At 38.1% G+C, this 13,297-nt stretch overlaps 2 protein-coding genes across 6 annotated transcripts in view; one reads left to right on the top strand and one right to left on the bottom strand.

Moving 5' to 3' along the window:
- Positions 1–5,208: 5,208 nt before the first annotated feature.
- On the top strand, positions 5,209–9,080 carry LOC127799430 (protein AUXIN SIGNALING F-BOX 2). Its single transcript, XM_052333459.1, has 3 exons — positions 5,209–6,415; positions 7,476–7,971; positions 8,063–9,080. The coding sequence occupies exons 1-3, from the start codon at positions 5,964–5,966 to the stop codon at positions 8,831–8,833; spliced, it is 1,719 nt and encodes a 572-aa protein (XP_052189419.1). The 5' UTR covers positions 5,209–5,963; the 3' UTR covers positions 8,834–9,080.
- Positions 9,081–12,476: 3,396 nt separating this feature from the next.
- LOC127799429 (phytyl ester synthase 2, chloroplastic-like) overlaps positions 12,477–13,297 on the bottom strand; it is a 15,244-nt gene continuing 14,423 nt past the window's right edge. For 2 of the 5 annotated variants that reach the window (XM_052333455.1, XM_052333458.1), the window contains one exon: positions 12,477–13,031. In XM_052333455.1, the coding sequence (XP_052189415.1) occupies positions 12,841–13,031 (191 nt within the window). In that variant the 3' untranslated portion in view covers positions 12,477–12,840. The remainder of the gene's footprint in view (positions 13,032–13,297) is intronic. The other 3 variants (XM_052333456.1, XM_052333457.1, XR_008022624.1) reach the window with 3 other exon arrangements.

The raw sequence follows: 13,297 nt of genomic DNA, 5'->3' as shown, positions 1-13,297 counted from the left end.
GCGAGGATGAGGGGGGGAGGAGAGTGTTCCAAGCATTGTTGAGTTCTTACTGGTTGAAGCTTGTTCTGAAAAATGGCTTTGGTTGATTTCTTCAACACCCAGCAATTCTGCGCTGAACCTCTCCGATGGCAGATCAGTGTTTGCAGCTAAGTATTCTGTTATTTATTATCGAAGAATATACAGCTTAATGCATGAATTATTAATCATTTAATTTAGTCATTTATCGTTTACCATATGCTTGTCTATGGTAGTAGTTTTAGTCAGGACATTGGGTTTTCGCCTTAAAAGAGGGTTTATTTTTTAAGGTTTAGGGTTCATCTCTTCACCACGTTTGTTTAGTATTAACTTATTATCATTACATCGTCTTTTAAATCAATGAGGAACCAAATGGTATGGGACCATTTGGGTGGCTTTATTTATGATGGGCTTCCCACTCCCAGCACTGGAAGACCATTTGGTGTGGGATAATGGAATTGGGCTTTCAATCCCAAGAAAGCCCATCACCGTAAGACCTATTAACCATCCAATTTTTACATTACATTACACAGATAGAGCGTATTACCAGTTTTTGAACAAATTAAAATATCTATAAGCTTCTTAATAAGTAAACAACTTATATATAATCTCTTAACCATCTCTGTGTTACCCAAATAATAATAATAATAATAATCACTTTTACACCTGAGTTCAAATTTGGGGGGGGGGGGGGGGGGGGGGAGAGAGAGATATGAACCAAAATTGTGGATGTGGGGGGGGGGGGGTGGATGAACCCAGATTTCCATTTGAACAGTAAATAGTATATAGAGAGAGAGAGAGGGAGAGATGAATCAAAATTGTGGTTGTGGGGGGTGGATGAACCCAGATTTCCAATTGAACAGTGAATAGTATATAGAGAGAGAGATGAATCAAAATTGTGGTTGTGGGGGGTGGATGAGCCCAGATTTCCAATTGAACAGTAAATAGTATATATAGAGAGAGAGATGAATCAAAATTGTGGTTGTGGGGGGTGGATGAACCCAGATTTCCAATTGAACAGTGAATAGTATATAGAGAGAGATGAATCAAAATTGTGGTTGTGGGGGGTGGATGAGCCCAGATTTCCATTTGAACAGTAAATAGTATATAGAGAGAGAGAGGGAGAGATGAATCAAAATTGTGGTTGTGGGGGGTGGATGAACCCAGATTTCCAATTGAACAGTGAATAGTATATAGAGAGAGAGATGAATCAAAACTGTGGTTGTGGGGGGTGGATGAACCCAGATTTCCATTTGAACAGTATATAATATAATAATAATATAATAATAGGAGTGGGTAATGGGTAGCAGGGGGGGGGGTTGTGGGCATCACATGGCTGCATTGCGATTTGCAAGCAAATGATGGAAGAGGGAGATGAAAGAGGCGCCAATGATGATGATAATGGCATTGGCAACCCCCCCCCCCCCCCCGCCCCTCCCTTGCTTTTTGCCTTGCCAAATTATTATAACAATAACAATAATAATAATAATCAAAAAGATTTGTTGTGTTTTTTAATTTTCAACGCCAGTGTCCTTTGGCTGCCAATTATGCTCTTCTTCTGTTTGTAATTATGCGCAAGTGGTGGGGGATGGGGATGGGGGGTGGAGGGGACGACTACGCTTGCATTAGATTAATCGCCCTTTTGGCCCTTTCCATTCAACCAACCACTCCCTTTCAATCCCTAACTATGCTTCCCCCCCCCCCCCCCCCCCCCTCATTGGCTCCTTTCTCTTCCTCCATTTCATGTCATCCCCCATAGGTTTGACCAATTCCACCCCCACCCAAACCAACCCCAACCCCTATTATTTGTATTCGTCCCTGTAATTCCTCATCACACACATTATTCACATTAGATTCCTTAATATCTAAAAATAACTATGAATAATAATAATAATATGATGATAACATTTTTAACTAGAGATGTCAATCCAACACCAACTCTCTGACTTCTTGACACCTCGCGTCGTATTAAATTGACAACCTCGCCAACCTCACCCCTTCCCTTCCCCTTCCCCTTCCTTGTTGCATATACAGCATCCTGAAAACCTAACATCATTTACTGGCAAGTCACTCAAAATGCTATGCTTTGCTTTGCTATATACACAATTAGGGTAGAGCAAAAGTTTGATTTATTACTTATCGTGTATTGATAAAGTATTTAGAGTTTTACATGAAATATCAGGGTTCGAATCAGTGCAAAGATTTATCGAAAGATTTTAAGTTCTGCATGGAATGTTCAGTCCTGAGTGTGTATAGACTGTGTCCGTATCTAAATTTACCCGATGAGTGCATCAGGGGAAAGATCACCTATCCCTGGGGATTAGTTGGGTGAAAGTCGGATACCTCAGATGAATAAAAAAAAAATGATTTATTCAAATTAATTGAACCAATTGAATTTGTCATTTCGGTTCAATTTTTTTCTTAAATTGATTTGGTTCGATTAATTTTTCTCAAAACTTCAATTTTTGATTTTCGATTTGATTTTTTAATTGGAAGAACTAAACCAATTGAACTTTAAAATAATCTTATTTTAATATTTATAAAACGACGTCGTTTTCTTTAATTTTGTGTATTTAAAATGATGTTAGTTTTGTCTATTTCTTTGGTTTAATTGGTTCGATTTATACGATTTAAATTCGATTTCTTTAGTTATTGGTTAGTTCTATTTTTCAAGTTAATCATTCAGTTTGGTTCAATTTTATTTCTCGATTCTGTTTAATCTGTTAGTGAATTCACGGAACTAATCATTTACACAACAGAGTTTGAATAATATTGGATTAATCTGTACGACACAAAAATAGATATGACAAAAAGTTATAAACTTGAGATATAATACATTTATAGAAATAAAGATGATTAGAAAAATTTTCATATTAAATCAATCTTATGATTTTTTTATTTTATTTTTGGTTGTGGTGGAAGATGGCTTCATTTCCTCAATTTAACCAAAGGTGTTGTGTTAGCCTAAATCCATGTCTTCTGTCTCCTAGTAGGTTAAGTGGAGGGAATGTAAGGATGATGATCATTTGAAAAGAGAGAGAGGAGGGGGGGGGGGGGGGGGGGGTGTTGTAGGTAGGCATCATGGTAGTTAAGAAAAGGTAGAGAGCATTATGGTAATAAGATAAGATAATGTAAGAAAAGGAATGAAAAGAAATAAAAAAGAAAGGTGGGGGATCACTTTGTAGGGTCAAAAGGCCTCCTTTTACTGCCAATCTCTCCCAAATCTATGTATTTTTTTGCCATTAGACTTACAGTCACCTCCTTCCCCCCCTTTAGTTTGGATTAGCTATTTGACAGTACACTACAGAATCAAGATCATTAATGAAATATATGCTCAACAAATTGTAAGGAATCCCATACTCTGTGACAATTACCATTCAAATTATTTTAGATTTTTTTTGACGAATAATCAATCGGATATCATAATAAATCTTATTTTGACGTATTCTTTTCGTTATTATTAAAAGTCATACCTGACTTTTTTTTAAAAATAAGTTTGAATGTTTTGTTCTTTTTATTTATGATAATTCGTTAGTGTTACTTTTAATGTCGATTTTAAAGAATTTGACACGACTTTAAAAATATCGAGATGGTGAAAAGCTTTCATATAATATATTTTTATGAGTAACTTACATTATAAATTCTCATTATAGATATAAAAATTTATTTTTTTGTTTTAAATTATTCATGTTTGTTGATGTTTGGAGTTGATCGACCATGATTCGTAGACACACAATGAGAAAATGAGTACAAATGCAAAGAGAAAAAATAAAAACAAATAATAAGTCGCACACAAGAAATTTTTACATAGTTCGGTCATAATGATGCTTAATTTACGATCGTTCTCTGGTTATTCTGATAGAGTAACAGTATATTATTATCGTCCCTTTAGACAATAGTTTTTTATTCCTATTTATAGTATGGGATGTTTACAATTTTCATAAAATCTAAAATAAGAGGATAATATCAGGGAAACAAGATATTCTTATCAATTCCATAAAATCGAGAATAGATTCCGTATCGTCAGGGATCTGATTTGTCTCAGATAAGACAGGTGGATTTCGAATTCAATTATTTCATGGCATTTTTGTTATGCTTGTTGAAAGTATTATTCGGAGCTTACTTGGTTCCGTGGTCTGAACTTGAGTTTCGGCGATGTGTAACCTTGTTTTGACGACCTCGACCTTAGGCTTGTTAGGTTTTGGGAGATTGGGTCGACCTGTTGAGTCGAGTCCAATCCAATCCATAAAAAAGATCGTTCGAAAAATAACTATAACAATATTAAATTTTATTAAGAAAAATTGATGGTCAATAATAATATAAACTTAAGAATTACTTAATATTAAAATTAATATAAATTCTACGATTTTGTGATTTTTGACATTTATATTATATATATTTTTAATAAAATTTGATTAAAAAAATAAAAAAACTAGATTTTAATAAAATAAAAATTTGGTGGATAAATAATAAAAATATAGTAATTAATTTATTACAAAAATGTTAATTATAGCAGGCTCATTCACGTGTGACGGTGGTAATTAATTGATAAGGGGCAAGCTACCACTCTAGTAGTATTGCTAAGTAGATTTTGGTGATTGACGGTCGGATTATAGCAGGCTCATTCACGTAAGGTACACCGCAAAGCACAGGATTGCCCCTATTTAAATCAGATTTCTTCCCTGCTGTCAAATCATTTTCCCCCCTCAGCGTAATTTCCTTATCGTCATATTAAAAATTAATAAAAAAATAAAGAAAAAGAGAGAAAAGCTTCCTGGCACACGAAATAATATCGGCTATCAAAACGAAAGATTTGGCAGACTCGCGCGAGTACAGAACCCAAACACTCGCTCACCTACGGGGTGGCTAGGCGAATCCCTCCGCGGAGGCGGCGAGTACGCTAGGAAACGGAGCGTGGAAATAGTCGATCTTATCAACAACGAAGGTCGATGGCATTTCTGTAATATGCTCCGGAAACAAGTGTCAAATCGTCATTTCGGGACGTTTGTAAGTCTTTTGGCGGAGGCTCATTCTCATCGAGGCCGGAGATAGGGACACATGCCTGTCACGCCACTGAACGGTCGGGATTCGCTTAAAACTTTGCATCAACGCGACACCGACCGTTCGATCATCGCCCTCACTTGCTAACCACGGTTGGAATTCTGAACCACGGTTGGGTCTGCTTAGTGCCCCTTCTGAAATTCTGAACTATGGCTTCAACACGAGAAAGAGAGGAGAGAGAGTGAGAGAGAAGAGAAGAGAGAGAGAGAGAGAGAATTTGGTGGTGAGACGATCGGGGACGGTTGTTTGTTCCTCGAACCGTTGGATTTTTGTTCAGATTTGAGCTCAAATGGAGGCTTAGATCTCGGAATTGCGATTTCTTTCGCCGTTTTAGGTTTATTTTTACTTGATTTTTTTTTTTTTTTTACTTCTTTCATGTAATCATCACTTTTTGATTCGGAGATGGTAACTAATCAAGAACTCTGCTTTTCTTTCCTTATCCAATAAGCTTTTTCTTTTGGCGAGAGAATTCGAGTGTTCATCCTCGTCTCCACTCTCTCTACTCTTTCAGATCTAATCTCAAGGTGCAGGATTTGTTTTTCCTTTTTCAAGTTCCAGGTTTGTTTGGATCCAGATTCGCTCATAGAGAGCTGGAACTCAGCGAACTGATCTATTAATCGCTGCAGTTCAGATAAATCTTTTTTATTATTTTTCTGATCTTGCTGATCTGAACTTTTAGCTGGTTTAGTTCGTACATCGTTTGGTGTCTGTGGAGCTTTCGTGGGATTTCTTCGAGCTGTTTGCTATTTTTCTGCTTGTCGGGTGGACAAGTGAAAAGAGTAACTCTTGCATCTTGAAGAAGCAGAGGTTTTCCGTTCTCTCCTGGAGCGAATTTGTACATCTGGGAGTGCACGTGTATGCTTAGTATCAATTTTTGTTGTTGAAGCATGAATTACTTCCCGGAGGAGGTGGTAGAGCACGTTTTCGATTTCTTGAGGTCGCATCGAGATCGCAATGCGGTGTCTTTGGTCTGCAAATCGTGGTATGCCGTGGAAAGATTCAGCAGGGAAAAGGTATTCATAGGGAATTGTTACGCGATCAGCCCGGAGAGGCTCATCGAGAGGTTTCCCAGGCTTAGATCTCTTACGCTGAAGGGAAAGCCCCATTTTGCTGACTTCAATTTGGTCCCTCATGATTGGGGAGGAATTGTGTACCCATGGATTGAGGCCATGGCCAAGAGTCGTGTCAATCTGGAGGAGCTGCGATTGAAGAGGATGGTGGTTTCGGATGAGAGCCTCGAGCTACTTTCTCGAGCTTTTGTAAATTTCAAGTCTTTGGTCTTAGTTAGCTGTGACGGGTTCACCACTGATGGTCTCGCTGCCATAGCCTCAAATTGCAGGTATGTTTTCTCATTTTATGCTTGCATATATGCAGCCATTACCTGCTCTTTATTTGGGCTTGATTACTGTTTTTTTATTTATTTATTTTTTCTCTTGTGATTGCTTTATCCCTTGTTTTGTTATCCATGGGCTTCCTTGTGCCCAGAATGATTCCAGCTATATGGTAGAGGTTAGCGATTTACCAGTATAATTTAGCTTCTGTAGGCTTGCGTTTGCACCTAGCAGTTGAAGGAAGTAAGTGAACAAGATTGGATTGGTCGTGCTGGAACTAAAAAGACTAACTAGTTGGTGACGAACTAAATCAACAGCTATTGGTTATTGGATGTTAATGCAAAGTTTGAACTCTAATATAGTGGACTACAGAGCCAAGCTTTATCTGTTGTATCTACTGTTTGGGCTGTCCTTTTGTTCTTGTGTGCTTTTCTTTTCTTTTCTCATGGGGACCTTTCTGTATTTATCTCAACTGCTTTCATTTCTGGGTTTCCTTGAAGTGAAAATATTCAGTTTAAATAGTACTAACTCTGTTAAATGCCTTATTTTCTCCTTCAGTTAAAAAAATTAATCGTAAACATTCAAAATTTCTTTTGTCATGCTGATGTTACCATATCAAAAAAATAAACTCATTTGTGTTCTTTGTATCGTAAAAAATAAGCTCTTTTGAGACGATTGATTTGTAAATTGATTGAAATGAGGAAGTGAGGGGACTCTCTATGATTCAAGGGACTGCAAAGACATCCTGGCTCTATTATCTCCATGGTTATCTTCCAAAAGTGGCACAAGCATAACTCATCAATGTTTGTTGGCTTTGCTGTTTCAATGAATGTTGGCTTTAACTATAGTTATTCTCTCATATATTTACCATATACTGGCAGTGGTCCATAAAATTCCTTCTTTTTTCTTTACTTATTTTTGACACGTTACAATATTCATTATTGCTCTGGTTTTCATGTATGTATGAGTGTTCTGATGGTGCAAATCAAATACTAAATTTGTTTTCCTAATGCTGTCATCTTTTCAATTCTGTTCCATGCTTTTTTTCCTTCGTGCTTGATGATCTAGGTTTCTGAAAGAGCTGGACTTGCAAGAAGATGAAGTTGAGGATCATAGTGGCCAGTGGCTTAGTTGCTTTCCTGACAGCTGCACATCACTTGTCTCGTTGAATTTTTCTTGCCTCAAAGGAGCAGTTCAGCTGCCAGCCCTTGAGAGACTGGTAGCAAGGTGTCCAAATTTGAGAAGCCTGAGGTTGAATCATTCAGTGCCCATTGATGCTTTGCAAAGGATACTGGCAGCAGCACCCCAGCTGGTTGACTTAGGCACTGGGGCCTTTGTTCATGATCCAGATTCAGATACGTATCATAAACTAGAAGGTACAATCCGGAAGTGCAAATCAATTAGGTGCTTGTCAGGGTTCTTGGAGGTTGCTCCCCACAGTTTGTGTGCTATTTATTCAGTTTGTGCGAATCTCACATCCCTGAACCTGAGCTATGCTCCAGATATACATGGCTTTGAGCTTATAAACCTAATACGTCACTGCAGGAAACTTCAGCGTTTATGGGTGAGTGTTCCATTAACCCACATATTTCTATTTTGGATTTCTTTTTGGCCACCTCAATTTGGTGAGAATGACAAATGACAAAAATCTACAGATATTGGATTGCATTGGAGATAAAGGTCTGGATGTCGTGGCTTCCACTTGTAAAGAACTGCAGGAGTTGAGGGTTTTCCCATCTGATGTCGCAGCGGGACATGCTTTTGTAACTGAAGAAGGCTTGGTGGCTATCTCCTTTGGCTGCCCCAAGCTTCATTCTTTGCTATACTTCTGCCACCAGATGACCAATGCTGCCCTCATTACAGTGGCCAAGAATTGTCCGAATTTTACCCGTTTTAGGCTGTGCATCCTGGACCCAACAAAACCAGACGCTGTCACTAATCAACCACTGGACGAAGGATTTGGGGCAATCGTTCAATCTTGCAAGGGTCTTAGGCGCTTGTCAATGTCTGGCCTCCTAACTGACCAGGTTTTCCTATACATTGGAATGTATGCGGAGCAGCTTGAAATGCTTTCAGTTGCATTTGCTGGGAACAGTGACAATGGAATGCTTTATGTTCTGAATGGCTGCAAGAAGCTTAAAAAGCTAGAGGTCAGGGACAGCCCTTTCGGTGATGGGGCGCTTCTAAGGGACGTAAGTAAGTACGAAACAATGCGATCCCTTTGGATGTCGTCTTGTCAAGTAACCGTTGGAGGCTGCAGGACAGTAGCAGAGACGATGCGGAGACTGAATGTGGAGATCATAAACGAAGGCGAACAGCTGGAGGCGTCGCCTGATGATGATAGACAAAAGGTGGAGAGGATGTACCTGTATCGGACCTTGGCCGGGCCAAGAAGAGATGCACCGGGCTATGTGTGGACTCTATAGATTCATTTTCGGCGCATTTTGCATCTCTTCTTCGGGGTAAGGACAAATTATTTCTTGTTATGAGCTAGGCGTACTTTTATATATATATATATATATATATAGATGAACCAACAATTTTTAGTCTGCTGATGATGATGATGATGATGATGATGACTTGGCTGTATAATTGGTGGATTTGGTATTAATGGGATTAGTAGTGTTTATTAATAATATTGTTTTAGTGTACAAAGCTGAGTTACTGTGTGTGTACTGATTCCAGATTGCTTGGTGTTAGGTGTAGATCCTGTTCTTGTTTATTTACTACTATGAGCAGTAGTACCCTATGCCTTACATTTATTTATTTATTGTTAATCCTTTGGCTTAAAAAGATAAATAGTTTTTTTTTTTAAAATTGTGAAAACCATCTTGAATTCTATAGCTTAAGTGCAACGTGGCATTGCTGGAAACACCACCCCATTGCTGAGTTTGCTGCACATTCTCACAATGAAGTAAGGCAGACCTCTGTTTGCTATGTTTTTTTTCTTCCTAAAATTAGAAGTTTAGCTTTATTTAGGGACTTACTTAACTTGTGTCAAATAAAACTTTAATTTCATGCAATTGGTATTTTGAATTTTAAATTTATGTATTAAATAAATATACAATAATTAATACTTAATTACTACTAAAAATGTTATAATTAAGTACTCAAATAGCCATCCGGTGGCCCTTAAAATTATTTATTTTATTATATAAATAAACATCAAATTTGATAGAGCAAATTCTGTCAACTTTTTTATTTTTTAAATATTTTTGTTTTAACGATGAAAAACCACTTTGAGTCCTAATTTTAGTGGGACATAAACTAATTCGGTGACGGGGATAATCAAGTAATTTACCAGCCAACATCAAAATAACACGTGGCAGAACCCCCCACACACCTTGATCATTAGAGGTATGACTCCACCAACATGTTTCACCTTGATGATTAGGGGGACGACTCCACCAACATGCTTCAATGCCGTAACACCATAACTTGAGATCACATTTTAGACAAAGTTGTAACAAAAATCATGATTAGACCATCACTTTGTAGGTTATAAAAGCCAAAGTAAAAATTATACTATTACTATTCTTGTTATTTTGGCACTTTTGCTGGTTCACATCTTAGGCGAAGTTTTAAAATTTTAATTCCAAACGTACATATATATGTTTATATAGTAGGAAATACCCTCTTTGTGTAACATATAGTGAGTGTTTAGATAATAGTAATTTTGGAAGTAATATAATATTTGTTCAACGCAAACAAATTGAGAGAAAAGATGTGGGTCCCCCAACTAACCCATTGACATGAACATGACTGATAGACAATGACATTTTTATTGCAATTGTGAGAGTACTATTTTGTATGATTTTTTTTCAAAGTTTATGGATAAGAAAAGATTATGTATCCAATTATATATAAATACAATAATAATATGTTAACGTTAAAAGTCTCTAAATCATATATATACATAATTATATATATATATAGAACGTAAGATGAAGAATTTATTTCATATGCCCCTAAAGATATAGTTTGGTGGTCTTGACGACTCTCTTTAAAAAAATTTATTTCGTTATGGTTAGATTATTGTTTTGTAATTAAAATCGAGAGTTATTAAGTTTTTTGATTTACCTTCTGCATCATCTATTAGAGCTCGGTGGTGTGAGATGTCGGCAAGAGGACGTAAATCCCGAGAATTCACTTCATATACAGAATCTGAAAGGTTTATTGAAGATTACCCATCCTATACTTTGTAATTCATATTGTCACTTGATCAGGTCCAAAGCACAGAGCAGAGCAGCGGATTCCAAGTAATTAAGAAGAAGAAAGGCATAAGCGAAAGGGAGAGGTCAAGGTTTGCGAGCTCAACCGACGAACCAGCGGCGCCGGGGGAGAGATATTCCGGAGGGGCGTCATCCGATTCGGGCAGGCTGCGGAATTAGGGTCGGTTTTGGTGGGGCGCGGAGAGCTTGGGAGGTGTGGAACTTGCGAGGGCAGTACAAGCAGCAGGAGAACATCCTGGGACGGCCGCGTTGACACCACAATATACATACAACTGGATTGAAGTACTAATTAATGTTAAAAGAGTCCCCACCGGCTAATACCAGTAGCAGACTCACCGGAGTAGCTCAGCTGGAGTGTATATGGAATGAGACGGGCCCGTATGTGAAAGGACCAAGTTGTCCTCGTAGCTAAAGGAAATCAACCTGCACTGCATTTGGTGGGGATGGGAATTGGGAAATAGGAAATGTCGAGTTGCATCATATATGCATTAACGAGAAAGGGAAGGGCAGAATGGTAAAAGAAAAAGGACGTCTAAAGGAATCAAATCAAAAGGACGGGATCCGGAACGGAATTTGCTTCTTTCGTTACCTCTCCCACTCGCAGTGGCACTTCCTCCAACGTTCCCAAATTTTCTCTCTCTCTTAATAATCTTTATAAGTTCTAAGTGAAAAATATTAAAAAGCCTGACGAACTTACTGACGAGTTTATCAAAAGGGGGTAAAAAGTTGATTTTGCCCCCACGCTCTGCTTTCTTTCTCCCCCTCCTATGGATCCCCCCCTTGCTCTGTGCGTCTCCGTCGCCTCACCTTATCGTCACGCCTCGCCTCTGTCGCCTCTCTGCCATGGCCGCCTCGCCTTCACCAACAGTGTCTGCATCGATTGTCGGCGAGGTGAGGCGACCATGGCAAAGGGGCGACGGAGGCGAGGCGAGGTGACGACCATGGCAGGCGAGATGCACAGAGAGAGGGGGGCAGTGGCCCGCTTTGCAAATTTGCAAAACGGGCGAAGGCAAAATCGTCTTTTTTGCCCCCTTCTATGAGCCGCTCAATAGGCCCGTCGGGCCCTGTAGAGCGACTCGTTCTAAGTTCCACATTAGACAAACTCGATATAAAATTATGTTATAGATATATCATTGTATATATTTTGAATTATATAATGTATCACAAATAATAAAAATACCTCATGCGCCTCATTACCTCGTCTCACTACATCTCACTGTGCCTCAACGTCTCGCCACTTTAGGTGAAAGATATTTTAGTTATGCACCTCATCGTCTCGCCTCACTCTGCTTTGCCTCACTCTGCTTTACCGACTCACCTCATCGTTTTGGATGAAAGACATTTTAAATATTTTAGTATCATTGTGTAACTTAAAGTTTACACAATAATGTATCAATAATAATTTTTTAAAATAAAATGCATGAAAAAACCCATGATGGACTGTGGCCTCAGAGAATAATCATTATATTTTCCACTGAACTGGCCCAATCATCTATTTGCATGAAAACGTTGGGCTGACCTGACCAGTGACTACTAAAAAGGGGTCTCAATTATTTGCTTTAATGGTTGGTGGCTGGCTGGCTGGCTGTGCTTTTTAATTTCCTTAGCAACTAATTTCATTTATTGATTTATTTCCCGTCGCCTATTACACTACACTACAACCTATTATTATGTCACACTAAATATCTCCTATTCTTATTTTCTTACAATGACAATCGCACCCATTAACTTCTGATTTCGGACCACTCGTCTAAAGTAAAAATGAATGTGATAGAATAGAACAGTTATAATAAACCCAACAAAATCTGGCATAATTTTTTCTAATGACTCAATTGGGTGATCTCATCAATGGATTGGACATAAAAATAAATAAATAAAAAAAGTTACAAATATTATAACTTCACATTAAAGTTCTACAACATTTAGGATACTCCCTACTAAAAATGGACGAATTAAAATAACAATATATCAGACATCTCGAGTTCAGTTGTCGTGTTTCTGCGTAGAGATTTGGGTACACAACCACCCCCGTCTGCCTTGCCTAAGTGGGGGTTTAAGAATGAATGATGACCCGTAAGAGATTATATGTGACTGCAGGTGCTAAAGGGAAGTGAACTAGTAGTGCCTAATATTAAGCTTTCTTTCATGATTTTCCATGGATGAAAAGAGATGAAGAAACTTACCTTTAACTTAAAAGATGATCAAAGTTCAAATGTGGGGACTTCACAGTCAAAGCCATGTGTAGCCTGGTAAAATAAGCGAGGCATTATATTCCTGTACGGATCATTTTCTCTCTTCTTCTTCAAGTAATCCATGCATCTCTCAACCTCACACTTCACTTCCAAGTATAATTCATGCGCTTTGTCTCTGTCCCTTAACTCCTGCTTCCTCCCTTTGACCATAATATATAATAAATGATCAGACTGAGACTCAAACGAGGAATAGATTCATCAGGAGAGAGAACAGAATAAAATATAGTAAAGAAATTGCTTCTCTTTTGTTTATAGATCATAAATATGGCACATTTTCCATTGAGAAGAGAGAGAGAGAAAAAACTCAACATAACACTTTATAATGAGAAAAGTTTCAGTAAAGAACTCCTACTAGTTGGTTCGGGGTATGGCCAAACGATCAAACCAATCAGAGTAGACTTGATCC

This window comes from Diospyros lotus, chromosome 4, assembly GCF_014633365.1.
Source record: "Diospyros lotus cultivar Yz01 chromosome 4, ASM1463336v1, whole genome shotgun sequence".
NCBI lineage: Eukaryota > Viridiplantae > Streptophyta > Magnoliopsida > Ericales > Ebenaceae > Diospyros > Diospyros lotus.
The sequence above is the reverse complement of the archived record's forward strand: the minus strand, read 5'-3'. Positions and strand labels throughout refer to the sequence as shown.